General features: G+C 40.0%; 1 protein-coding gene and 1 long non-coding RNA gene across 3 annotated transcripts; one reads left to right on the top strand and one right to left on the bottom strand.

Moving 5' to 3' along the window:
• The first annotated feature begins 216 nt into the window (after positions 1-216).
• klhl17 (kelch-like family member 17) lies at positions 217-18111 on the top strand. Of its 2 annotated transcripts, none has more exons than XM_032572637.1 (12): positions 217-444; positions 3981-4245; positions 5782-5903; positions 6008-6229; positions 10308-10424; positions 10499-10712; positions 10821-10965; positions 11425-11592; positions 12272-12360; positions 12505-12578; positions 12718-12899; positions 15854-18111. In XM_032572637.1, exons 1-12 carry the CDS (start codon positions 370-372, stop codon positions 16080-16082), a joined length of 1902 nt encoding a protein of 633 aa, XP_032428528.1. In that variant the 5' UTR covers positions 217-369; the 3' UTR covers positions 16083-18111. The 2 variants fall into 2 exon arrangements, with proteins under 2 accessions (XP_032428528.1, XP_032428537.1); XM_032572646.1 differs by lacking the exon at positions 217-444 and adding an exon at positions 831-1208.
• On the bottom strand, positions 4741-5791 carry LOC116726114 (uncharacterized). Its single transcript, XR_004340545.1, has 2 exons — positions 5642-5791; positions 4741-5554 (listed from the first exon to the last, which is right to left on the bottom strand). It is a non-coding gene; the product is annotated as an uncharacterized LOC116726114 (long non-coding RNA).
• Positions 18112-26124: the final 8013 nt, after the last annotated feature.

Raw genomic sequence — 26124 nt, 5'->3', positions numbered from 1 at the left:
TAACTCGCAGGTTGAAAAATGGTGCGCACCCACAGAATTGATTTTATGTTTCTCGTGTGCGGGTTTCATTACTTGTAATTCTAACTCACTTAATATAGTTATCCCCAAAAATTAAATGCTCTCAGTGTGACACTGGTAGGTACAGTGACTTGAAAAAAAAAACCGAAAGATAAAGTTCTTTCAAAAATGATGACTTAATTTGGAAAACAAAAACTAATCCAAGTGTTGACGTCAACCTTGATATTCAACAGCCAGAGCTCCGCGTCCGCACACAAGAGTGTTTTGATGCTGCACGTGAGGTTTAAATGAAATAATCCCAAACTGGGAGACTAGTTTTGCTTCTCACTTTCTATTTATCCGTTGCTTTACATGACCACAAACCTGGGCAAGCTTACGAACCGACAGAAATCAGCGCTGTCACATCGACACCGGAGGCGGCTGCGGGTGAGGGACTGCCTGCTTTATTTCTCGATCTAACCGTTGTCAAACTAAGGCAATGCTAGTTTAGCTAGCTAGCACACACTGTAACAATAGGTTTTGGATTAAATACTTCGTAAGTTGATGCTGATGTTTCAACCTAGAAAAAGAATGATATAAAATGTCTAACGCTTGTGCTAAAACAGCTTAACGTTACATATATAAATATTAAATCGCCTGAGCTAGTTGGTGGACGTTTGATTTTTGTCTGGGCCAACCGAAATGACCAACCTCTCAACAATAACACGGCTGTGGCAAACCCCGCCCTTTCGCGACAGCGTGGAAGTGTTTACCAAACGCACTTCCTGATCAGACCAAACAAAAGGTGGCTTTTAAGACTGTCTGTTATGTTATCTTTTCACGACCACATTCTTTGTGTTGGGTTACCAGTTACACGTATGATAGGACTTCATTAGGGTCACTTTATTACTGCGGCTTTACACTGAGGCAGCCTGAGCAGTTGCGCCATTGGCACTCTGAGCTGAAGTGGCTCCACCTTAACAAACCGATGTCTGCTTTCATGCAGTTCTTTTTTTGCATTGACGTCAGTGCATACAGCACAAAACAGGGGCTTTCTTCATATTTCCTATGCTGCTGTGGTCAGAATATGGACAGAACAGCCAGACGATGGTACCGATCTTAAGGCAGCCTGACTGCGACAGTTGGTGATCTTCTCTCCCATCACTTCGAAGAGGACACAGTGTCCAAGGATACCCGCAACACGACCACCGGTAAAGAAATTGGACATCCATTCTTTCCTGCAGCTGCAGCTGATGGGTGCTCCTGTTCAAAATAGATGTAGTGGAGGTTGAGGGTTGCTCAGATTTCACTCAAGAAAAACTCTTCTGCTACAAGACATTTGTTTTCGACAGGGTCAAGCAGGATGTCAGCCAGAGACAGAAAGGAAGAAAGGATGATCAGCTCTTATAGTTTTAACTGTGATTCCAGTGCTGTCACATCAGGCTCAGCCTCCTGTGTGTGCACGTCTCAGTTTGCAGCAGTATTCCCTCTGGAGCCTCAGAGGGGATTGTCTCCTGATTGTGGAATACAGTTGGTGTTTCTGTGGTCTATTGTGTCTTGGAAAAAATGGGATCAGGAGCTGGTCGCCAGGCAGCTGTGATGACATTTGAGATGTCGGTGGGACACTGGAGAGTGTGCAGTTGGGAGAGCTGGTGGATATTGTCAAGGTGCAGCAACAACTGTAGACTTGTGTTTACCTTGTATGTGAAACGTGGACTTCAGACTGGTCAATATTCCTTCAGGAAGGAGATTGTGGGGGTTGTGAATTTGCTCTGATATTCTTAGCGTGTTTCTTGAGCAAAAATCCCCTTTATATTCACTGACATGTCAACTGAAATCTATTTAAAAAGGGATCTTTCAAAACGGTTGTAATGCTGTCTATATAAAGGCAAAGGAAAAAGCCTGAACAGACATTTAAAAAGAAATAAAATAAAAATACCCACACAATTCTTAAATATGTGTAAATGTGCAAAATCCTTGATCAGCTCCTTAGCTGATCAAGGATTTTAACTTGGAGCAAGTTATTTTAACTTGGAGCAAGAGACTATCCAACTGAAGTGAAATCTAAAAGGTACATAGATAGCTCAGAGCTTGACCGTTTGCATGTCAGAAATAAAATCTTAAAGTTAATCCTGTGCAGACAGGAATGAGATTTTCCTGCTTTCTCATCCAAGTTAACAGTTTACCGATAAGATGGACCTACTGGAGCTTTGATAAGGATGGCTGGCTAATTCCAGTGTTCAAAGAACTGTACAAATCAAGTCTAAAGGTAATAAAATCACAAATCACCATTTTGAGGTCACTAAATGACAAGAAGCGTTTTATCTGAGATAAAGGCCTTGGTTTACAGAAACTTTTTCTAAAGGTTAAAATCAAGTTTAGATGTTAGCAAGCAAACAAAACACAGTACAAGAGAAAGAGAACTGTTAGACTTGCATATCGACCTGAGGGTTGTGATTGTTTCTTTAAGATGGAGCCAAAGGAGAGTTTGTGGAGTGTGAATGTTATGGGCCCAAGAAGAGAGCCTTGAGGCACTGTTCAAAAACGCAAAGAAGAGAGGACACACTCACCAAGCTCACAGATGGGAGTGCAACTATTTAGCTTCTAGTATTCGTGTCAAAAGTGGTTGTGAGGTATTAAAGCAGAAGAACAATAATACAACCAGAATCTAACATTCTGGTTATATGAACCAGAATGTTAGATTTGGACCTTTTAAAACGTCCGCTTCCTAAGTTGTGAAACTGAAACTCCCTCAAAGTGTTATGCGCATTTAAAATGAACTGAAGTTAAATGAACCTCGTGTATCTTGATAAAGGATTTTACAAAACCCACCGCAGGGGTGATTGAAGTGGCAAGCCAAGTGTTCTGCTATTATGTGTGCACAGCATTGTTTGGGCCATGAAGTAAATTTCCTGCCATTTGTTTTTTTCTTTGTGTTTCTATCTATGCCTTATGACTAGTGGAAGAAGGTATGTGAGGGACATTTACATTTGGGACCCGGCGAATAGACTGAGTGACTTAGGAAGGAGGTCTTTCATTTGTTTTCTACCAGTTGTTAGTTTTGGGCATGTTGGCCTCTAAAAAAACAAACAAACACATGAATCGGTCTGTGCTCATTAACTTGTATTCTAAGATTTGTTTTTTCTTTTCTTGCATCAGTTAATGTATTTGATGGAAGTTTGTGTCAGATTGTCGTTTTTGAATGCAACAGAAAAAGAAGGAAGAATAAGATTGTCACTATCTATGCATCAAAGTATATGTCTTTAATATTTATCTCATTTATCTCTGATGCACTTAAAGAGTGCATCAGAGTTGGTTGGTACATTTATTGGAAAAAAATGATTGCGTATAAAATATTAAATAGGGAATAAAATTGTATTTTACTATATTTCACCAGTCAATCACTGATAACACCCAAGGAAGTGAATGTTGATCGACTGGTGTATCTCTAATCAATTTTGAACACACTGATATTGCAATAGCAATGTATTGTGGAGCCTTACTGTGTTGTACTCCGTTTTCTATGATTATGGCAGCTCTGATGCTTCCTGTGTGTTTCCTTAAGATTCAACAAACACGTTTTCACATTTTCATACATTTTGCCTCGGAATCAATCAGAAGAAATTGTAAATAGTAAAAAAAAAAATTTTAAAAATCAAATAATTTCATTTAAGATTATTTAAGGTATAAAAACCTTTGACACTTCAGCTGTCAAAGTAGAATCTAATTAGACTTGACTCTGTCATAAAATCACGTCAGCACTTTGCGTCCAGCTGCACTTTGTTGTCGTACTTTTGTTTCTGCCATGCTGGTCGGGCCTCCTGTCACCGCTGACAAGATGGCTTCCACCACCGTGACGATATTTATGATGAAGGCTTAGGACACCTGTCAAAGCACCTGCCTCCATGCAGACAAGCTAATCCCTCAAGACTCGAGGAATCAAACAAGTAAGGAACTAATTAGACTTTTTTTTTACGTTTCAGTTGCCCAGTGTGCGGCCCAAACACAAACCCACCACGGCAGCGCCAGGCATCATGATGGAGGGGGGCATGCAGCTGCTCAACCGCGATGGGCACAGCATCTCGCACAACTCGAAGCGGCACTATCACGACTCGTTCGTCTCCATGAACAGGATGCGACAGCGCGGCCTGCTGTGCGACATCGTGCTTCATGTCTCCAACAAGGAAATCAAGGCGCACAAAGTGGTGCTGGCGTCCTGCAGCCCTTACTTCCATGCCATGTTTACCAGTGAGTTGACCAGATCATCTACTTTAATGCTCTACTTTAAAAAAAGTATTTAAAACTCTTGAAACCATTTTCACCTTTTTTTGTACAAATTAAAATGTGAATTGGGCAGTGTGCTTTTGTATTTAGTCCCCTTTATTCTGACGTCCTTCAATAAAATCCAGGGCATTTAATCAGTGAATAGAGTCCCCAAGCGACTAAATGAATCTCAGTATAAATCCAGCTGTTTTGTGAACATTATTATGAAGACTAGGAAGCACAGCAGATTGGTCACGGAGAAAGTTGTGGAGAAACTTAAAGCAAAAAAACAAAACGTCAAGCTTTGAACAATCCTCATGGAGGATTGCTCAGCCCTTCATTGTAACATGAATACAACTCCTCAGCCATGCTCTGCTCTCGCCTCGGCAGACACAATTTGAGTTTTGATGCAAACAACAACAAGAAATGTTTCCAAAGTCACACAGGTGAGAGGACAGTTGAACGCACGCAGCAACAAAGTCAAGAAGTTGTGTTTACTGACCTGTTGTCATAGTGGAAACACTGATACAAATAAAGACAAATCTCATTTGCAATTTATTTTCTACAAGTTCACATGCAGAGCCTGTTTGTGTGGAATTTTGTTTCGCACGTGACAATTTCACTCACAAGCTCAAATTGATTTTACGCCCATGTGACGATGTTGCCAGTAAATATTTAGCCGTGCAAGTTGAGATGTTTTGCTCTGCAACCTCTCGTATCGTGATGCACAGCTCTTCACATCCAAAATATAAGCACGGATATTTTGAAACATATCCATCTCCATATGGAAAAATGGGAAAAGATTGGATAGTTTATTGGCATGCAAAGCTTATACAAACAAACCACTAGCATCTACTATTGACTCAAAAGGGCTGATTACTAATGCAATAACATTTTTTATTTTTTTTAAGTAGGCTTCAAAAATTTTTATTCCTCTTCACAATTATGCACTATTGTGTGTTAGACCATTATATAAGATCCGAATAAAACACATTTAAGCTTATGGTCGTAACATCATAAAATATTGGAAAGTGTAAGGGATATAAATACTTTTGAGGCCCTGTTTTGTCTGAAATCTATCAAGGTCAGTCTTAGGAAGGCCGAGACAGCATACGCTCTGACTGCAAACGTCAAGCATTTCCTCTTGTTGTCGAGTTGAAGCCCCAACATCCTTTGCAGCTCATCGTTTCCTCAGCCCTGTTCCTGTCTGAGGTGCAGGTGGTCAGACGAGTTGCTCTTCAGACGTCGACTTCTACACCTCAAACTGCTTTGCAGGAGCTCCTGCGTATTTCTGCTGTTTATGTTGAACAAATTAGCAAAAAAATAAGTCTCTTGTCATAACATCTTATTAAATAGATGGGAGGAAATGAACGGTGCTTACATTTAGCAGCAGGGTTGTGTACGTTAGCAGATGCCATGCTTCAACATGACTGAAGAGGGAAGGGATTTTTATCGGGAAGTTTGAGGAGTAATGACTTGCTGGCCGCTGCTTGGCTGATTTGGTTCTGTGTGGGCGTGCAGATGAGATGTCCGAGAGCCGGCAGACTCACGTGACCCTCCATGACATTGACCCTCAGGCTTTGGAGCAGCTTATCCAATACGCCTACACGGCGGAGATCGTAGTCGGGGAAGGTAATGTGCAGGTGAGGTTGAGATTTTCATAAATTTTGGGCCAAATTGAACATGCAAATATAAAACCAGATATTACTCTTTTTTTTTTCCCACTTGTAAATTGCCTTGTTTCTAGACCTTGCTTCCAGCAGCGAGCCTGCTGCAGCTCAACGGGGTGAGGGACGCGTGCTGCAAGTTCCTCCTCAGTCAGCTGGACCCCTCCAACTGCCTGGGCATCCGAGGCTTCGCAGACACGCACTCCTGCAGCGACCTGCTCAAGTCGGCGCACAAGTACGTGCTGCAGCACTTTGTGGAAGTGTCCAAGACAGAGGAGTTCATGCTGCTGCCGCTGAAACAGGTGGGTGGGCTGCTGCCTGTCTCTGGCTCCCGCTGTGCGCTCTGCTGACTCATCCTGATGAATTTTAATAGCGGTTTTTCTCACTGTGGGGCCGTGAAGCTGCCTACCTTTCCTGTGTTTTTCTATGCGCCGGTAGTCGAATTGGAACATGTTATATAAAGTATTCCCATTTTTTTATTCAACATTTTTAAAGAAACATTGAAGCCAAAAACTTTATTGTATTTTATGTGATAGAACATAAAGAAACGCCCTGTGAAGTGCAGTTACAGCCATAGTGTAGAGCATCTGTCGATCAATTTTCAAGACTTGCTGCAGATTCTTAATCAAATTTAGATCTGAACTTTAACTGGGCCATTCTAACTCTAAAATAAGTGTTAATCTATAGCATTTGATGGCAGCTTTAGTTGTATTTAGGTATGTTTTGCTTCTAACAGGTTTTCTTCCATGATTGTCACATATTTAGCTCTATCCATGTTCCCACCAACTCTGAGCAGCTTTCCTGTCCCTGTTGAGATGTAGCATTTTCACAGCATGATGCGGCCACCACCATGCTTCCCTGTGGAGTTATGTTTTCAGGGATGGGGATAGCTGTGTGTCTCTGGTGGGACTGGCCTTGAATGAATGGCTGTGGGTGGGACATTCTGTAAAAAGCCTCTTTCCTCCCTGTGTTTTCTGTTGACTCCTTTCCTCCTGTGGTATTATCATTCCTCAGGGCTTGTTGTCCAGTTTATCTGCTACATCAGCTCAGCTGAAGCACCACTTACTCCTGTTTGGGCTCAGCTGCAGCAGTGCTGCTGCTTCAGTCCTGGAAGTGGTAATTAGGTAAAGCCAGTGACATTTTCACAGCTGCTCTACTGTTTATAGAGCAAACAACCACGTTTACGCCTCTTGCATATCAATGAGGGTTTCTATTCTGGCTCCAGTATGTTATTATCACCAGTTTAGTCCAATTTTAAAAGAGATTTATCCACCAATTTATTAGCTGTACTTATAAGTCCTTCAAGAACAGAGATAGATATGAAGGATATACAAGTTATCAACTTTGCAGCTAATCTGATTCTCAGATTAGCTGGTTAACTTGCAAAGCTGCAAATTGGTTTCATTTATCAGCCTGAGCTCCTCTGAAGCCTTTTCTTATTGGACGAACCAATACATTATTATTTATGCTGTTCCAGTGGTAAAATATACAAGGAGTCCTGCTTTAAATTAATATTTGGGTGTTAATAGGTAATAACACAATTAACACGTTAACTGACCAAAGACAAAGAAGGTTTAGTGAATAGAAATAAATGCAGTGCAAGTTTCATTAATATGTGCGGTAAACGGCAGGATGACCTGACACAGTCCGCCTAAATATGAGAAACATTTTGGGCCAAGGGCCTTTGATGGACTGGTGACCTGTCCTGGTTTCTGATGGACTCCAGCTTCCACTGTGACCCAGAGGAGGATGAAACAAGTGCAGAAAATACATGAAGGGTTTTAAGAGAAAAGACCAGACTCCTCTTATTTACTGTGCTAATTGTTGTCATTTAAAGCACTGCATGGCTGTGGTATAATCACATTGGCCCTTATTTGTGTATACAGTGGCTGAAAAATACCTCAAGTGGGAATTATTTTTCCATACAGGTGCAAAATGATTAGGTTTCATTTCATAATGGCAAATATATGATTAATGATTTATCTTTATCATTGGACTTTGGAAGACCAGAGGGGCCAATGGCATAAATGTGCCATCGGCCCCTCATTTAAGGAGGAAAACCTGGAAGCCATGACAATACAGCTACTTTCCACAACCTTTCAGATGCCATATTGGTGGAAGCGCATCTTCAAACTCAGCCCATTGTGGAACACTAATTCAGGAGTGGTAAAGGGGAAATGGCTCTGCTTTGGATCAGGTGGGGTAATTCTGCTCTATGTACCAGAGAAAAAGTGTAGGATGTCCTTTGTAATCTGCAGGATATTGTACTACATATGTCAGTTTTCAAACTTCAAAATTCTTACTATTAAATATGTGTATTTAATTATTGCAAGTACACTATTAAAGCAAGATCTTACTCATTTGCAAAGACGTTTTCTTTATTTATATGAGGACTGGCACTGTTCCTATTTTAAAGGTCATTTAAAAGTTTTTGGACAAATTAAATAAAATGTGGCATGATTGTTGGGATTTGTCAGCTAACAGCATACTGTTTGAATTTAGCTGCTGTAACTGTTTAAAAGAAGCCTAAATAGACCAATTATAATATAAGAGGAGTTTGTTTCTGCTTTAATGAGGATGGTCTTACAAAATGGGGCTGTCCTTACTGCACCTTCCCTTCAGTTTAAAAGGTGCATCTTTACGTTATAAACAAATTATTCCTTATCAGTTCTGCTTAAATCACTTGAATTAATTGTCTGGAGATTCTTATGATTTTGTCCGAACTGCTGATGATGCTAAACTCTATTCCACTGGATTTTATTTGTATGTTGTGTTTTCTATCTCCAATCTTTGTTGTTGTTTTTTTCTGTAATGTGTTGAGAGCAAAAAGCTCAGCACCAATGTCATTAGATTTAGAAGGATCTTCAAAAATGTTTGGTAAAATTTCAAATTTTTCTAAGGAAAAAAAAAAAGTCAGATGACAGTGGCTTAAAAACACACAGCTGCAGATACCGTTCCCCATTATCTCCATGGTTTCTGCAGCAGTGAAGCGATGACGCTAAGCCTCACCATGTTTCAGCTCTTCAAAGGCCTCAAACTGAATCTGCTTTTACTGTGTGGGCGCACGCCTTTAAAGCACCAACAGTTAAACTACATTAAAGCAGATTAAAGATATACAGTTTTCTTCAGACCCTTTCTTCTCTTCCCTGTGGCTTTTTCCTTTATTCTGTCCACAGCTGGTCCAAATCTGCACCAGATCTGGGTGTATATCCTCTCCGCTCTGAAAGACTCGAAGCTCACAGGGCTGTGAAATATGCCCCATATTTTTTTTATGTTGTGTGAGGGGGAAATCAAGAAGGCATGACAGGATTGTGACTAGTCAGCTTAGTTGATGGCTCACTGATTTAACATCACATGCATGACATTTTGAAGCGTGATGGCTGTGTCTTAATGTCTGCTGAAACTCATGTCGTTCATGCTTATTGCATTCCTTACCGCCAGTAAGAGGACGGTTACTGCTAATTATTTATTTGTAGAGTTTTTCTTCTTTAGTAAATTCATGTGATGCAGTATGTGCATGCAGAGGCAGTGGTGACTGCAGGGTGGGGCCTGGGCTGTCTCTCTCTCTAACTCTATGGATTAGAAGAGGCTGTGTTCCTCAGCGGCAGCAAAGTGTCGCTGTGGCCAGGAAAGACGACGGCTGGCCGCTCCTTTCCCCTGCAGCCCGGCCAGCTTAGCGCTGACCTGGGAACAGTGCCAGCCAGCCACTCAGACTGCTGCGTTTGTTTTTATGTGCTTGAATAATGGCAGCTTTAAATATATCGCGGTGACGACACAGAGACCATGACATAAAAACAGAAAGGTTTATGTGTGTGCGAGTTTAAGTGGATTTAATCTGGACCGATTCTATTTTGGTGGCATTTTGAAATGAAGACGAGGGGGAAGGAAGAGACGATAAAAAAAAATCCACCTGTTTAACATTTCAACAGCATTTATTAAAGGAAAGACAAAAGAAAATACTCAGTTGAGATCAATATGTAATCTTTGTCCTACTGCAAAAAACTAAACTAAGTTGAACACACCATCCACATGATGAGACATGTTGGTGGCAGTGTCATGCTGTGGGGATACTCTTCTTTGGCAGGGACAGGGAAGCTGGTTTGAGTTGGTGAGACAATGGACATCAAGTTAAAATATTCAGATCAGCTTTATATTAGTAAATTTATAACATAAATCACTGTTTTACAAACTAATAATAATATACAACTATTACCCAAAAAGTAAGAGGCTGAAGCAAACACCTCTACTTACCCAACCTATGCAATCGGGGCTTTAAGGGAATGAGGGCTATTTTTAATTTTATTGCTATTTTTTTTTAACTAGAAAGAATGCCCCTTTGGGTTGTGGTGAAGCTGAATTTTACTTGTCATGTTTCTTCAGGTGCTTGACCTGATCTCCAGTGATAATCTGAATGTGCCGTCAGAGGAGGAGGTGTACCGCGCCGTCCTGACCTGGGTGAAACATGACATAGACGGACGCAGGCAGCATGTGCCTTGGGTAAGTCAGGATGAAAACGCATCCGATTTTTATTCCCGCCCCCCTCCTCAATCACCTCTGCTGTGTCTCACCAGCTGATGAAGTGCGTGCGGCTGCCTCTGCTGAGGCGAGACTTCCTGATGAGCAACGTCGATACGGAGCTGCTGGTACGTCACCACTCGGAGTGCAAAGATCTTCTGATCGAGGCTCTGAAGTACCACCTGATGCCCGAGCAGAGGGGGGTCCTGAGCAACAGCCGGACGCGCCCTCGGCGCTGTGAGGGGGCCAGCCCTGTGCTCTTTGCCGTCGGTCAGTGTGCCCCTGAAGGTACCCGTCAGGGTACATTTGGAAAATGCATCTGGATTTTTTTTTTTCTTGCATATTTAATGCATTTACAAAATTGAACTTCTGTTGCAGGCGGAGGCAGCCTTTTCGCCATCCACGGAGACTGCGAGGCGTACGACACCAGGACAGACCGCTGGCACATGGTGGCATCCATGTCTACCAGGCGCGCACGAGTCGGTGTGGCAGCCATCGGGAACAGACTCTATGCTGTCGGAGGGTGAGTGATAACACCCACTGAGGTGACCTTTAATAAAACATGAACTGGTGCCAGGAAATAGAAGACTTGTGGACTAATCTTTAGTGCGCAGCTTAAGCGGAGGTCATTCCTAACCCTGACTGAAACACCTGTCTGTATGTTTTCTGGCTCTAACTGCTCTGCTGAACATAGGCGATCCCCGTCTTATCACAGATCCACAGATCAACACACTGTTATCTCAAGGTCTAAAAATGTCAGTCTTGTTTATTCAACGCTTTGACTTTTTACTCAGACTTGTGCTTAAATAAAAATAAAGACAGACCATGTCTTTATTTGTTTGTCCTGGAATCTGATTATAACCATCTAGTTTCCTTTACCTTTGAGGTCTGCCTCTTTGCAACCTATAGGCAGTAAGCAAAATTTCCTCAGAGTGAATGCAGGAAACCACGCTGATATTCTGTGACAAACCTTTCTCTTAAGGTACGATGGCACCTCAGACCTCGCAACTGTGGAGTCCTATGATCCCATCACCAACTCCTGGCAGCCGGAGGTTTCCATGGGAACGAGGCGGAGTTGTCTGGGTGTAGCTGTTCTGCATGGCCTGCTGTATGCTGCTGGGGGTTATGATGGCGCCTCCTGTCTGAACAGGTAAAAACAAACTTAGATTTAGACAAACATAGCTCCTTGATATTTTAAATCCACAGTTTATGTCCCTCGAAGTTTTCTTACAACCACAAACTCCAAGGTATTAAAGTCGTATGTCTGTGGAAGAAAAAAAAAAGAGATGACTTTCAAAATTAGTTCTGTTTTGATACCCCCTACATAAAATCTGTGAAACATGGTGGTGGCTACATCATGATGTGGCGAGGCTTTTCTTCTAGTCAGATGAGACCAGGCTTATGTTTTCTGGCTTACAAACAAAAAGTTGGGTGTGGTGGAAAGTTTCCGTTTTCACATAACAACCCCAAGCATACAACCAGAGCTACAAGGCTGGCCTATTTTCATATCGCTGTGTGGCCGACGTTCAACACAGGACATCACCTTGAAGGATGCCACCCTCAGAGTAAAATATGGTGCTGTCAGTGACATGCTGTGGTGATGCTACTTCAGAATATTTGCCCAATATGACTAAGCTTAAGCTATTTTGCAAAAAGGAATCGCCTCACTGGGAATCCTATAAAACAAAAATGTGAAAAACTGCAAGGAGGTTGTCTGAATGGTTATGGCAGGACATTGTGAATTTAATCTTATGTGTTTCTTCTGTGTGGACCTGATGTTAGACTGCCAGAGTAATTTTAGTAAACGCGGATCTTCTTCTCTCTTGTAGCGCGGAGCGTTACGACCCTCTGACCAGTACATGGACATCAATTGCAGCGATGAGTACCAGAAGGAGATACGTTCGAGTTGCAACTCTGGGTGGGAAGAGAGATTTAAACAGCTGATCTATTGCATGTTTATATCCACTGATTTTATTTTGGTCAGAGATACAGAGGGAGTTGCTGCCTTGGTATTTCTCTGCTAATATTTACGTACCGCGCTTACTCCCTGTTCTCCCTCCAGACGGCAGCTTGTATGCGGTGGGAGGCTACGACAGCTCCTCACATCTGGCAACGGTGGAGAAATACGACCCGCAGGTAAACTGCTCAAAAATTTATCCTCAGAAATGTTGGCTGCTTTAGTTTCACTAAATCTTCCAGTCGAAAACATATCACGTCAGCTAGATCCGCAGTGCAGACCCGTCGGTAATTCTTAGCGTCTCATTTGGACACGCAGAGCAACACGTGGACCGCCATCGCCAACATGCTGAGCCGGCGCAGCAGCGCGGGAGTGGCTGTGCTGGACGGCATGCTGTACGTGGCCGGAGGCAACGACGGCACCAGCTGCCTGAACTCGGTGGAGCGCTTCAACCCGAAGACAAACACCTGGGAAGGAGTCGCCCCCATGAACATACGCAGGTCAGAAAGCAGCAGTGCAAACACTGCGGGTGATGTCACGTCTAAAAACTGGAAGAAACCCAAAACGTATACATCACGGACAAACAGTAGGAGCCACGGCACTTAAAATATCTGCAGCATTAGTTATTTTAAGCAACAACCATCAACTAAAATAAGTAGCATAAAAATAATAGACATTTATTTGGGATATTCTACAGATTAGGGCAAAATAGAATTAATCAATGAAGCACAACATGGATATAAAATGTGAAATAAGTGCACAACGAGGAAGAAATGTAGTGAAGAACTCTGGAAGGTTCTGCTTTGGATGACAATGACAACATTTTTCAACCGGTTACAATGTACAACACTGAAACACTTCCTGCATCAGCTGGGACGCTTCTTCATTTTTAGCTCCTTTCACAGTCTTGTGCAGGGCAGCTTTGTCAGCCATATTGCAGCAGGAAAACCACGCTGACCCACCGTCGTTGCTTTAAATATTACAAAGTCAGACATTTATAAAGCTAAACGCCGTGTTTTTTAGTTTCTCTTTCTCTAAGTTGTTTTTGGCTCTATACTGCAACGTTGAAAGAATGTGGGAGAGACGATGAATAACCTGGATTGCTTTCAGGAAAGCTAATTAAATGAGACACACCCTAACCGGCTGAACCATCAGGATGACCCAGTTCTGCCTCCTGCTTTAGCAGTAGGAGGCAACGACACCCTGAATGGGCATTAAAATTTTATCCTTCAAACAAAAAGCTGCAGAAAACTCTTCAGTCATTCTAATCCAATAAATATTTTAGTCTTCTGTAAATAACGATTGACCAATAGTTTGGGGACAAAATTTTAAGGGAGTGTGTTGGAAATGTGTAGGGAATCAATTAGGAACAGAATAGAATAGCAAACCGCAAATAATTTATTCATGGATAAATTGAATGAGCAGTCATGAAGAAGTTCTATGAAATTCTAACAAGTTTATGAAATAAATAGATATTTTCGGTTCTGATGGTGTCTGCTGTCTCTCACAGAAAAGCTTGGGTTTGTTTAGGTTTACAGCTCCGATGAGTCTCTGTCTTCCTTTGATGGGAAATGGTAAAAACAGATTAATGTCGTCTCAGAATGTAGTCATCTTTTTCAGAGTCGGCCAGTGTACAGTTCATGTCTTTTGAGAGAAGACGGCGGTATGTTAACACTTGCTGCATGTTTTTTCTGTTTGGTGAAGGGCAGCTAGAAAACTACACTGTTCAGTAGGTCAGACCTCTCTCCATCACAGATTGGTAAACGTTTACCTGCAAGGGAGGTTAACTTCCTGAGGAAGTAATATATTTGTTGGGCTTGTTGCAACTGGTGAGTGGCTATGGTTCAGCAGAGATTACTGAAGTCAATGGCAGGGGGGTGCTTTCCTGTGTTAAACGTGTGGGGGTGTGAAGGCTTGAAGCTTACCATTATGTAATGGAGGAGTTCTTTTGTGATCATTTTTAAAAATCTAAAGGTTTTCTTGACAGGTAAAGTGATTTATTCATCTGCTTTTTGTAGCGTGTCCAGCAGAAAATCCTGGAGTTTCCTCTACTCAAACCAAAGGATTTCAGTCTTTTCATGTCTTCTTTTCTCTTCTGTCCTCCTCCAGGCATAAACATCGAATGACATCCCTTTCAGAAAAAGTCAACCTTTTCTCATGTCTTTAAAAATTAACAGTGGCAGAACAGGCTCGTGTGCACACGCTTCCAGCAGCGTGTTGACTCCGATCTGCCTCGTGGTGGAACATTTAGACCCAGCAGCCTTTGTGGGCACAGCAGCATATTCACTTGTTCCTACACAAACACAAAGGCTCACTCCTGGATGTGAGAGAACGAAAACCCGATAACAGCCCATGAATAACTCATGTTCGTCTCTGAGGGGTTTTTCTTATTTAGTTCCTGTCAGTCTCCATTTACGCTATAGAAAACATCCCACTGCATTGATATGTCAATGTGTGTAAAAGACACAATGTTTAAAAAAATCATGTCCAAAATACACCTAATATGTATTTCACTGTGATTTTCAAGTGGTAAACCAACACATAATAGGATACATTTAGGAGGTGGAAGGAAATTATATATCTCGGATTCAACACTTGAAAAGTGTTGTATTCTTCTCCTCTGAGCCTGTTGGACCACTTCTTGCTATTATCATGGCTGCAAGCTTTTTGGGAGGTATATTCTTACCAGCTTTTGCATATTTAGAGACTGGTGACTATTAATTTTTGCAAAAATGGTTCAAGCTCAGTCAGACTGGATAAATTCTTCTGTGAACATAAATTTTCAACTCTTGCCAAAAACTGTCAGCTAGATTTAGGTTTAGGCTTTGACAAAAAATGAGTTCCACTCATACTCAGAATAGATCTGGAAAAATTTAAGAAAAACATGAATTATTTCTTCCACCTCCTACTGTTGCATTGCTTTGTGTTTATCTAGAGAGCATGTGTCAAAGTCAATTCTCAGGGGCCAAAACCGGCCCGCCATACGTTTTCATGTGGCCTCCAAGGTCACATAAATCTGACCTTCAAGATAATAGTTGTGTTCTAAAATATTTTATAGATCAAATCAAAGCAATTTTTTCTGTGTACTTCCAAACTACAGTTATGTGAAACATGCTTATTATTATTATTATTATTATTTAATTTGAAGAACTTATCATTGAACATAGAGAAAACTATTTATTAATATTTTAAGTTTAATAGGTAGTTCTGTCAATACATTCTACTGCAGCTGGCCCTTTAAGAATATTTGTGATCTTGATATGACCTGAAATGAAAATGAGTTTGACGCCCCTGATATATATCATAAAATGTGGTTGGGAAGTGACAAGCTGTACTACAGTCTATGGGAGCATGCCACGATACGAAGACTGAGCAATATGGAGCTGTAATAAAAAATTCTTCCTGATGGAAGATCTACATATTGTAATATTTCTTAATATTCTAATTTTCTTAGGAGCACTCACGACCTGGTGTCTATGGACGGGTGGCTATACGCGGTGGGAGGCAACGACGGCAGCTCCAGCCTTAACTCAATCGAGAAGTACAACCCGCGGAGCAACAAGTGGGTTGCGGCCTCCTGCATGTTCACTCGGCGCAGCAGCGTCGGCGTGGCGGTACTCGAGCTCCTGAACTTCCCGCCGCCTTCCTCGCCCACCCTCTCAGTGTCCTCCACCAGCCTTTGACACGGGGTCACCGTTTGGCTGACTTCGGCCGCCGCTGCTACAGCCCAGACTGGATCTGGGAAGAGACGCAACTGTTCAGTGTGAGATGAGGAGGAGGGACTACTGGGAGCGCCGGGGAGAGGGAGAACTGAAGGCACGCCGCGTGAATGAGGCCTCTTTATTTGGTACGGTACACTCCAGAATTATTAGCAAACTTGGTTAAAATGCTAACCAGACATGGTTTACATAGCAACTAAAGATGGTAAGTAATTATAAAAAATACTTTATTATATGATAATAAAAAATATTATATAATATATCTTATTAAATAATAAAGAACTATTAATATTATTAAATTATGATAATTTTAGTTTTGATTTTTTTAGGTTTTTTTTTAAACTAATAATTACTCCCTATTATTCATTTTTCCTTTCTTTTTTTTTCCCGCCATGTTGCTGTTGGCTCTGAACTGCACCGTATCTAGTCTGGATTCCTCAGAGTCTCTCCAGAATATCAAAACCATACCCTTCAAAACTTATTTCTTAAAAAAATATATTAAAATGTCATTTAAAAAAAAAGGTGTGCCCACCATGATAAGTGTTTGACACACATATCGTAAAACAAGGTAGGCACTTTATTCTGTAATGTGTGCTGTAAACTTTTGGTTTGATGTCGTAGTTCCCTGCAAAACTTTTTCTTTCATGTCAAGAGTTTTTCACAATGATATATATATATATATATATATAAACAAACTGAATGATTTTACTTTTGGAATGTAGCTTTTTTCAGTGGTCGTACCATGCATGACTACGTATCGACACAGAAACCCTTCCACCCCAAAAGATGAGAAATGTAGTTGTAGTTCTGCTGTGCCACGCTAGGTGGCAGTAACGGGCAATGTTTAAAAGCGCCGCAAGAAAGCATGGACATAAACAACAAGCTAGGCCCTCAGAACCGCGAATGGGTTTGGATCTTTATTTATATAAAAGAACGAATAATACAGAAGTAGATGTATTTATAAAATCTAATATATTCAGTTTTAAAGACGCTCAGAGAAAGAAACAGATCCAAGCGATGACTATTTAAGAGTGTTTTAAATATATTTATTTAACGTGTGACGTGCATGTCATGAATGGAAATGACAAAGAAGAATGTCTTAGTCTGAGAGAGGTTTGTCTGGGTTTAGACTATGAGAGGACTGCTTGCTGTGTTATGATGTGCGGCGATTAATTTGCATTTCTAAATGTTTATTCACTGCCACATGAACCTGGACCTCACTGTACATCTAATAGCATTTATTGTGTTTGCCGAAATTATTTTTCAAAAACACATTGAGGTGCATTATTTTCCCCTCAAGATGGACAGACTTGGCTGGTGGATGCCATCCTATTCCACTTATTTAAATTGAGCCCTATCTATTTTAACTGTGGTTAATATAAGTTGAGCTTTGTTTAAACAGTTAAAATAAAAAATGCATTACTATTGCATAAATATCCCAAGGAAAATCTACCTTGTCAAACTGATCTACTCACAATGAATCATTTTGGCCTTTTCATAAGTAATAGTTGAGTTCAGCTCATGTGTAGTGCAGTGATATCATTCCAGACTTCTAAGAAGTTGCCTTTTCTCCTTATTTTGAAGGATTTATTTATCCGTTTAGTTTTTTTCTCTCTCTTTCTAAAACTACCTTCAGTTTCATTAAAGTGTGCAAAGGTGTATGAGGTAGAAATTGAGCTCTGATGGCCTTATAAAAATGTGACTACTCTGTAAAGTGATAAGATGACAAGCTGCACAAATTCACATAAGACTAAAAACCTCCATTCTCTGGATTGAAATGTACATATATTGCTTAGTTTCTGAGTTCTGTTTGTGAAATGTCAATGTGACTGTAGCCTCTCTTTTTTTTTAAGTTTGTGGTTGGTGTTGTGATACGTGTTTATTTATATGTTTGTTATTTATGACAGACTTTAATATGTTGAATTTTGCACTATTGCGAAGTGGAGCAATACAATACACTCAAAAATGGAAATAAAGACGTTTTCAGATGTGGCAACCGTCCTGATGTGCTTCACTAAAACTGCAAATAAAGCAACAGGCTTCTGTGGAACCTGTTTGCAACTGTGCATGGGAAGAGCAGCTGGATTTCCTTGAAAATGCTCTTACACACATACACACACACACACAGTAAAGGTTGAGCTGCAGAGCGAGGTCGTTGCTAGGTTCACTGTACACATTTCCTTGGTAGGTTTCCAACATACTCGTCTATCACAGTGATTTAAACAGACAGCTGAACACTCTCACTTTCCCCTTCCTGACCTCAGTCACATGGCATTCACACCTGTGGCTGCCCCTAGAAACTCTCGGCCGGATCGTCTGTAACGCCGCAAAACCCAAACATCCAGACGGCAAAAGTGTAAGACTGCAAGTTTTTCACTGGGAAAAACTAATTTAGTCATCCGTTCAGATTATTTACTAAAAAGAACGCATGTTGATGCAACAAATGCATTCCAAATGACTGATGCCACCCCAGAGGTCTTTGAAGTAAACGTGAAGCTCAAGGTTTTTTTTTGTTTTGTTTTGTTTTGTTTTTACTTTAAGTATGCCTTGGCTATTTGCCAAATAGCTAATCTTCTAAAACAAGAAATGTGGGTGAAAGTTAGATTCATGCATTCGAATATAAACAGTCTTCTAAACAATACACTTCTTTGAATCAGCAAATGGTAAGAGAAAGAGTTTAGATGCCCATTCAATATGTATAATGGGCATCTGAACACTCAGATAATTTTTGTACAGAACAACTGTGGGGCATTATTTTTAGAAATTTTGGACAATTACATAAAAAAAAAAAGTCTATCAAGAAAGTAGGATTTTTTTTTACATGCATGTCAGAAACAGAGAGTTAAACCTGTGTGCAAATCTACCACAAAAATAGTGAAGTCATGTGAGATTTGTGAATAGGGCTGATAAATGTGGAATTTTATTACGCCGATTCAGGAGAAGTTCATACATGTGGAGGAAGGTGGTCTGGTCAGATGAGACCAGGATTGAACGTTTTGCCCTACATGCAAAACATTGTTTGTGGACTAAATCTACCACTGTACCTTATCTTACACACACCCTCACCTTCTGTAAACACAGTGATGGTGGGATCATGCTGGAGGGAAGCAGTTTCTCAGGTCGGATGTGGCCAGAATTGTATTTTTCTTGCCTACATATAAAATGCGGTGTGGTGTTACATTCATCTTCCAATAGGATACTACCTTGAATCTCCACCCAGCGCTACAGGGGGAGGTTAAAGAATATCCTTGTTTTGGAATGGCCTAGTCAAAGTTCAGACCTACAACCAATTGAGAGTTTATGACAAAGTTTGAAAATTGATGTTCAAAGATGCTCTCTGTGCGGTTTGATTTAGTTTGAGGTATTTTTCAAAGAGAAAAGCAAAGAAAAATATATATATATATAGTCTGTAGATCTGCAAAGCTGGTGGGGATAAATATAAAGAAACTTACGTTTAACAGCAGAGAAAGGCAGTTTTTAAAAGTACCAAGTTAAAAAATATATTTTAAATGTCCCCCTTCTTCCACTTCTTATTTATACGCCATTTTGTGTGGCTTTTAACCCTTTCATCGTCCTAGAAATATTTGTGGTTGTAACCTGGCAAAATGTGAAAAGGTTTAACGTTTGAATACTTTTGCAAAGGTCCGTCTTATATTTTTTGATATGAGAATTTCCTTTTCAGTGAAAATCAGTACAGGACTTTCTATGTAACATATAGTTTCCCACAAAATCAGCCTCACAGATGTGTCATACTGAAGCTTTAAAGACTTCTATTTCTCAAAACAAGCCTGATTGATTTGATCACCGTAATGGATTTTATCAAAAGGTTTGCCAACATAAGACTGAAGCGCCCCTTCAATATACGATCCACCGCTTGTATCATAATTTAATCAGCTGCTGAGTGTCTCTACCAGTGGCTCATCTCCTCGGCTCTCTGGATGCTAATGAGGTTACAGCTTGTCTAGACCAATGTTCTCCCTCTGAAAGAGCTGCTGCAGCTTATCTGCCACAACCTCCTTTTTCTCACCTGGTGTCCCCGTCTGCAGGCCCTAATCAGGCTGTGAGGTTGGAGCTGTCTGCATGCCGACAATGCCTTGTCACCATGACACTTTCTCAAGCACTGGATAGAAACTTTAGTAAGTTGCAGTTCAATAAAATCTACTTTCAATGCAAACCGAGGGCAATTTGCTGGCGAGCAGAGCTCAAATTCCTCAGCAGATGACGATTATGTTTTACGAGATGATTTAGAAAACATTCGAATAAAACTATTCATAGTCTAGTTTTCTTTTTTTTTTTCGTTAGACCTAACTATAAAGTCACCTGAAATGAATTCTTGTATCATAATCGTTTTTTTTAATTAGTGCTGAGCTTGTTTTTGGAAGGATTTCCTGCTTCTTTTTTCCAGTCTCTGTTTCCTCGTAGATCTAGTTTTTTCCACCTGACAGATCTGGCTTTATTCATCAAGATGTTTTTATAAGTGCCACACCTGCTTTAATCTTCTGATTACCCCCATCATCCTTCCATTACTCCAACTTCCTCCAGCAGTATTTCACTACCTGTCATTATTCTTGTCGTGTGCACGGTTGCTCCCATGGTAGTGCTGCGGGTGGAGTTTCGTATCACACGTGCATTTTTACCATTTGGTTTGATGATATGCAGAGGTAGATAGTGTCTAAACCAAGACTGAAAGAACCAATTTAACTTTTTTCTATATAGTAAAAGCAAATTTTAAAGGCCTATAGTTTCCAACTGCTTTCTTGCCTCACAGTATTTAAGAGGATGGTAAGGAAAGAAAAAGGCTTTAAAAGAATTTTATATCCTGAAGTATCATTTGTCCCATTCAATTTATTTCTCGGTATTATAAGGGGTGTTGGTAATTGTGATGTAGCTGATTTTGTGAGAAATAATTACTTCTTAAAGTGAACCATCCTGAACCTTCACTGAATAAACTAAATACAGCATAACGATGGATTTTAAGGCTTTTTGTACATCTTTGCCAAAGATATCAATAAGCATGACACTGTAGTGTCGTTCCTCTTTAAATATGACTGATAATGATAAAGGAGATCAGATGCTTATTTACTTTAGAATATATTTTAATGCTAATCAAAGGTGTTTGCTGAAAGGTGTCTAAGCCAAAGTTAGTTTCAGTTGCACCTGTTGTATTTTCGTTTAGTTAATTTTCAAAAGACAATTGATTTTTGCACATTTCTATTTCTGACAAATCTATTGTTCTGTAGTAGATAATATTTGCCAGCAAGTAAAAGCGGCTTCATGCTCACTCATCCTTTTGTTTGTTTTGATCGTGTCCATGAGCAGAATGTGGGAAAGGATCAGAAACTGATACTGAATCAGACTAATCATCCCTTCAAAGCAAATCTGGGGTCTAATTACGCTTTTCTTTGTGGTTGTTTTCTGTGAGAACTTTAGCACCTGAGCCTCTCAGATGGACGCCTGATGTTTGGGTTCACATATCCAGACTCCGTTTTAGTGGCCTGAGGTGTCACTTCAGCACTAATGCAGTTACCCGCTGAGTCTGGAAAAACACAGCCGAGTAATTTCTCAGGGAGAGACAAAGTTCAGCTCACCACACACGGAGAAGGGGATCCAATAGAATGAGAAATGTTCCACCATTAGCAAGTCTAAAGCTTTCAGTGAAATGTGGTTCACATAAAAAAATTTTAAAAATGAAGTAAATCCAAATTTACTTTATGGCATACAAACAAGATAAATAAGTTTTTCAAATGGCTGTTGGTGCAAGCTAGTTGTTGCTGTTTGCAAATGAGTCAAGGGTTTTCCTTCCCAGTGAAAAATGAGGGACAAATATTAAGATTGATCAGTGTAGTCGCTATCTGCAGTCAGTATCTTACCATTGTTGCCATCAGTGTCGTCTCAGTTTGGAGAAACAGATTAGTAGTCGTCGAGCTAGTAGCAGTCAGAAGGAGCACAGCTGAAAAGAAGATTGATACAATCATGAATTCAATCTCAAAAGATGACTATCTGATGAAAAAGCAGGATAGTGTTCATTTGAAAAAATTTTTTGTTTGTTTTTGTGTGAATTCTTAATGTTTTTATTCAACCTTTCTTAAAATTGAGACATTGGCATACAATTCCTGAGTATTTGGTAGAAAGTACCTATAAACCGTGTGACCTGGGTAAACTTTTGGATATCCTTCCATAAGCTCCTCGCATTAGTTTGCTGCAATTTTTGCCGATTGTTTCTGATCTGGTTTAACTGATTCAGGTTTGTTGACTGCATTGATCCCACAGGTTCTCCGATATGCCCACACCTTTTCTATGGGACTGAAAACACATCTTACACCAACAACAACAGTTCACCTCTGGGAGACAGAGCACAGATGAGGCTGCATATAATATCCAGAGCAGACGAATGTGGCACCTGCAAGCATTTTGAAATGATCAGGGATAAACTAGGCTTGCAAAGTTTCACAATTCCTCTTCTGGATTTCTTTTGCTTTTCTCTTGATGTCACACAAGGAAGCAGTGTAGGTTAAAACATCCACAGATGAACCTCCATGCAATTAAAATGTTGTGAAATCACATGTTTACAGTGTACAGAGCTATGAAATCATCATCTGGGCTTTCCCAAACTATTTACAGGCTTGATGACCTAGTGTATGTAAAGTCTTTTTCCAAAAGCCTTTATGTAATTATTCAGGCATTTAGCAAATAGTACTGCCGTAATCTCTTCGAACTAAAACAAGATTCTGCTTGCTGACCACAAATTCATAGAATATCACTTCAGAAATTGTAATTATGCTTTTAACTTCAAAAATCAAGCAGCTTGCATTATCTAACATAAGGTTGTAGGTACAATAGTTGCAACGTACCACAATTGTATTCAGCGCTATGCTAACAACACCTGAAAAGGCAGTAATAATGCTAAATTAAACATACTAATGTAGGGAAGTATTGTTACGTTCTCTCTGTATTCACAAGTTGGATTTTCCGGGGTAAGCAGTCAGAAAAACCCGCACCGGCGCCACCGGGCCCTATGACCAACTGGACTGGTATCCAATATGGCTGCATGTGGACAGAATGCATAGAACATTGCTTGTTATTAACTTTATTAAATGAATTAATGGCTTGTAACCAGTGACACACATAGTCAATACATAATCACTTCATATTTGAATGCAAAAAAATGGAAGGAATACATTGTTGTGATGTATTGATAAAGTCGTTGGCAACAAAACAAATACCGGATCCCACTGTTCCGATCTGCGAGTAGTACAACAAGCTCAGCTTCGGTGGGACATCTGCCTACCCACTTTTACTTCGAAGCACAGCCTCTGGATGTGATTCCTTGGAAAATAAATATTCCACGCAGAGGAAAGATTCAACTGAAACTGATTGGGTATCATCATTACCCCATACCGGGTGGTTTCTTTTTATATGATGAGCTCACGGAGACATGAGTCACTGTTTTCTCTTTTTTATGGTTTGGTGGGGAGATGTCTTGCTGTTTTTTTTTTTTTTTCTTCCTTCTTTTGAACAGGCGGAACAGAAACGTGTGTTAATGTCTGCTCAGCATGTCTGCTGAATTTCATCACTGGCTGAGTTTCGCTTACAGGTAATCTTCAAATTAGCCAATCAAATTAGAGGATTAAGTTCCAACAAGGACTCAACGATCAGGGGCTTCAGTTCTGCTATTTTCAGCATGGTGTTTTTATGTCGGATTACTGTTGCCAATGTGTTTCTATAAACTATAACCAGGAAAGTACATGTTCATGCCTTGTTTACATTTAAGAAGAGGTTATTTAAGAAATGTGCAAAATCACAGCAACATCTTAAGCTCAAAATGAAGGACAACACACATGAAAACTAAAAAAGAAATGTATCCAAAGCATTTTCTTTTCTTTCTTGTTTACTACAACTGCAGCTACCGCACAGGTCTGTTTTTGAACTGTGAGATTATAATAAGTGCAGATAATACACCTAATAATGCTACCATTGTAATGTTGCCAGAGCGTCGCATTGAGGTTTTTAAAAGCCTCAAACTGAAATGGAAAATATTCAGGTGGATACGTTGAAGACACATTCATGGTTTTCTTTCTTTTCCCATGATAACGGGTTGCGGTTGGCAAGCGGGATTGGAAACATTTCTCATGAATCACAGCAATGCTTTGATGGCATTCCAAACACAATGCCTGTCGATGCTTTGTGTGACAAAATATTTAGGAATCAGTTTCTAATTAAAAGGTACAACATTCAAAGTTACTTTTTTTCCTCTTTTTTTACCCCACACAAAAACTGACTGATCTTAGTAACTCTGAAATCCATGATCATCAAACTAATAACATAACACAAGTATAACCTGGGTAAATACAAAAAGCAATTTTCAACATAATTTTTTTTTTTTTTATGAGAGAAGAAAACTTCTTGACACACCTGGCTTAATGAGAAAAAAAAACTATTGGCTCCTTAACCCTAACAACTGAATGTGCCAGCAGCAACTTTCATCAAACATTTGTAATTCATGGAAACAAGCCTTTTACATCACTGTCAAGAAATTTAACTTCACTCGTCTTTGCAGACTTGCTTTAAATCAAGCCATATTGGAGGGTCTTTAAACAGCCTATTACAGACCATGGTAGAGTATCTCATGAAGTCTAGACTTTGGATAGACCCCTACAACAGTTTTGCTATTCAGAAGGGAATTGGCTGGTGTGCTTCAGATCCTTTACCTTTTTCATAACCCAAACATGCTTGATGATAAGATCCTGTACTGACGGCTGGATGTTCTTAAGAATTTTCTTCTAGAAAGCAGAATTCATGGTTCCATCGATTACAGCAAGTTGTCCAAGGCCTGAAGCAGCAAAGCATCTGAGGCCCATCATGCTACCACCGCTATGTTTGACTGCATGATGTCTTTTCCTAGAATGACTGTATGCTGATGAGGGAATTCAGCTAATTGATTTCAGGTGTGTTGAAGCAGAGATGCATCTTAAAGTTGCAGGAGAGCAACTCTCAAGATCTGGACTTGGGCACTCATTGTCTACAAATGGTTTCTTTTTCCAGGCCTGTATTTATCTTTATTTATCAAAAGGTCATCAGTCAGGAAAAAAAAAAGAAAAATCAGGAAGTTAAAAATAAAACTTATCTTATATACAGCTCAGATAACTTTTGACTAACAAATAGGATTTTAAAAAAAAAGTGATCTGGACCTGATAAAGATGCTCCTGTCAACACCCTCCTTGTCTGTTGGAGCCTCAGGTGCATCAATTTTCAGCCGGCAACAGGTTGAACTGGTTGAAATTAACTGACAAACCGCAGCATGCATTGCTGCTGCATGACAAAAATGCAGCAGCTCACCAAAGAACAGTGACCTAAACACTGAGCAAAGCAAACATGACCATGACCGTTTGACTGATGTGATCAGTGAAATTACTTTAACATTGTCCATTTAAGGAGGTAGCTCTCCAAAAAATAACATTTTCTGTTGTGAGTCATCAGTGAAGCAAACTGGAATCTATTAGTGGAGAAAATGAGGGAAGTAAAAGAGCTAATCTGTTAAAATAGATTAATATTCCATAATGTTGTCTGTTTTCATCCAGTTCCATGAGTAGGAAATAATTAGGCTGGACAAAAAACAGTTGATTTAGGAAATAGTGTTGATTGTTTTTCTTGTGTGTCAAATTTGTATTTCATTAAGTAAAAAGCTGCCCACATGCAAACAAACTGAATGTACTTTCATCTTGATGAAATTTCTGACCTTTTGAGTGTTTAAGATCACACATTTCTCTCTCTCTGGACTTTAAAACAAAAACATATTTCATATCTGCCAGTCTCACGAACAGTATTAGACTGAATATATTTAAAGTACTCATACTCCCTGAACTGAACTGTACTATATTTTATCACATTCAAGCAACAAGTTTCAAAGTAACTCTTGGGGGGGGTTTATGTTATAGACAAACACAAAATGATGAAAAATTGACAATGATCTACATTTAATTTTTTTTTTAAATAATCTGAAAAATGT

This window comes from Xiphophorus hellerii, chromosome 1, assembly GCF_003331165.1.
Source record: "Xiphophorus hellerii strain 12219 chromosome 1, Xiphophorus_hellerii-4.1, whole genome shotgun sequence".
In the NCBI taxonomy this organism is placed as follows: Eukaryota; Metazoa; Chordata; class Actinopteri; order Cyprinodontiformes; family Poeciliidae; genus Xiphophorus; species Xiphophorus hellerii.
Note: the sequence above shows the minus strand (reverse complement) of the source record. Positions and strands in the feature narration are given on the sequence as shown.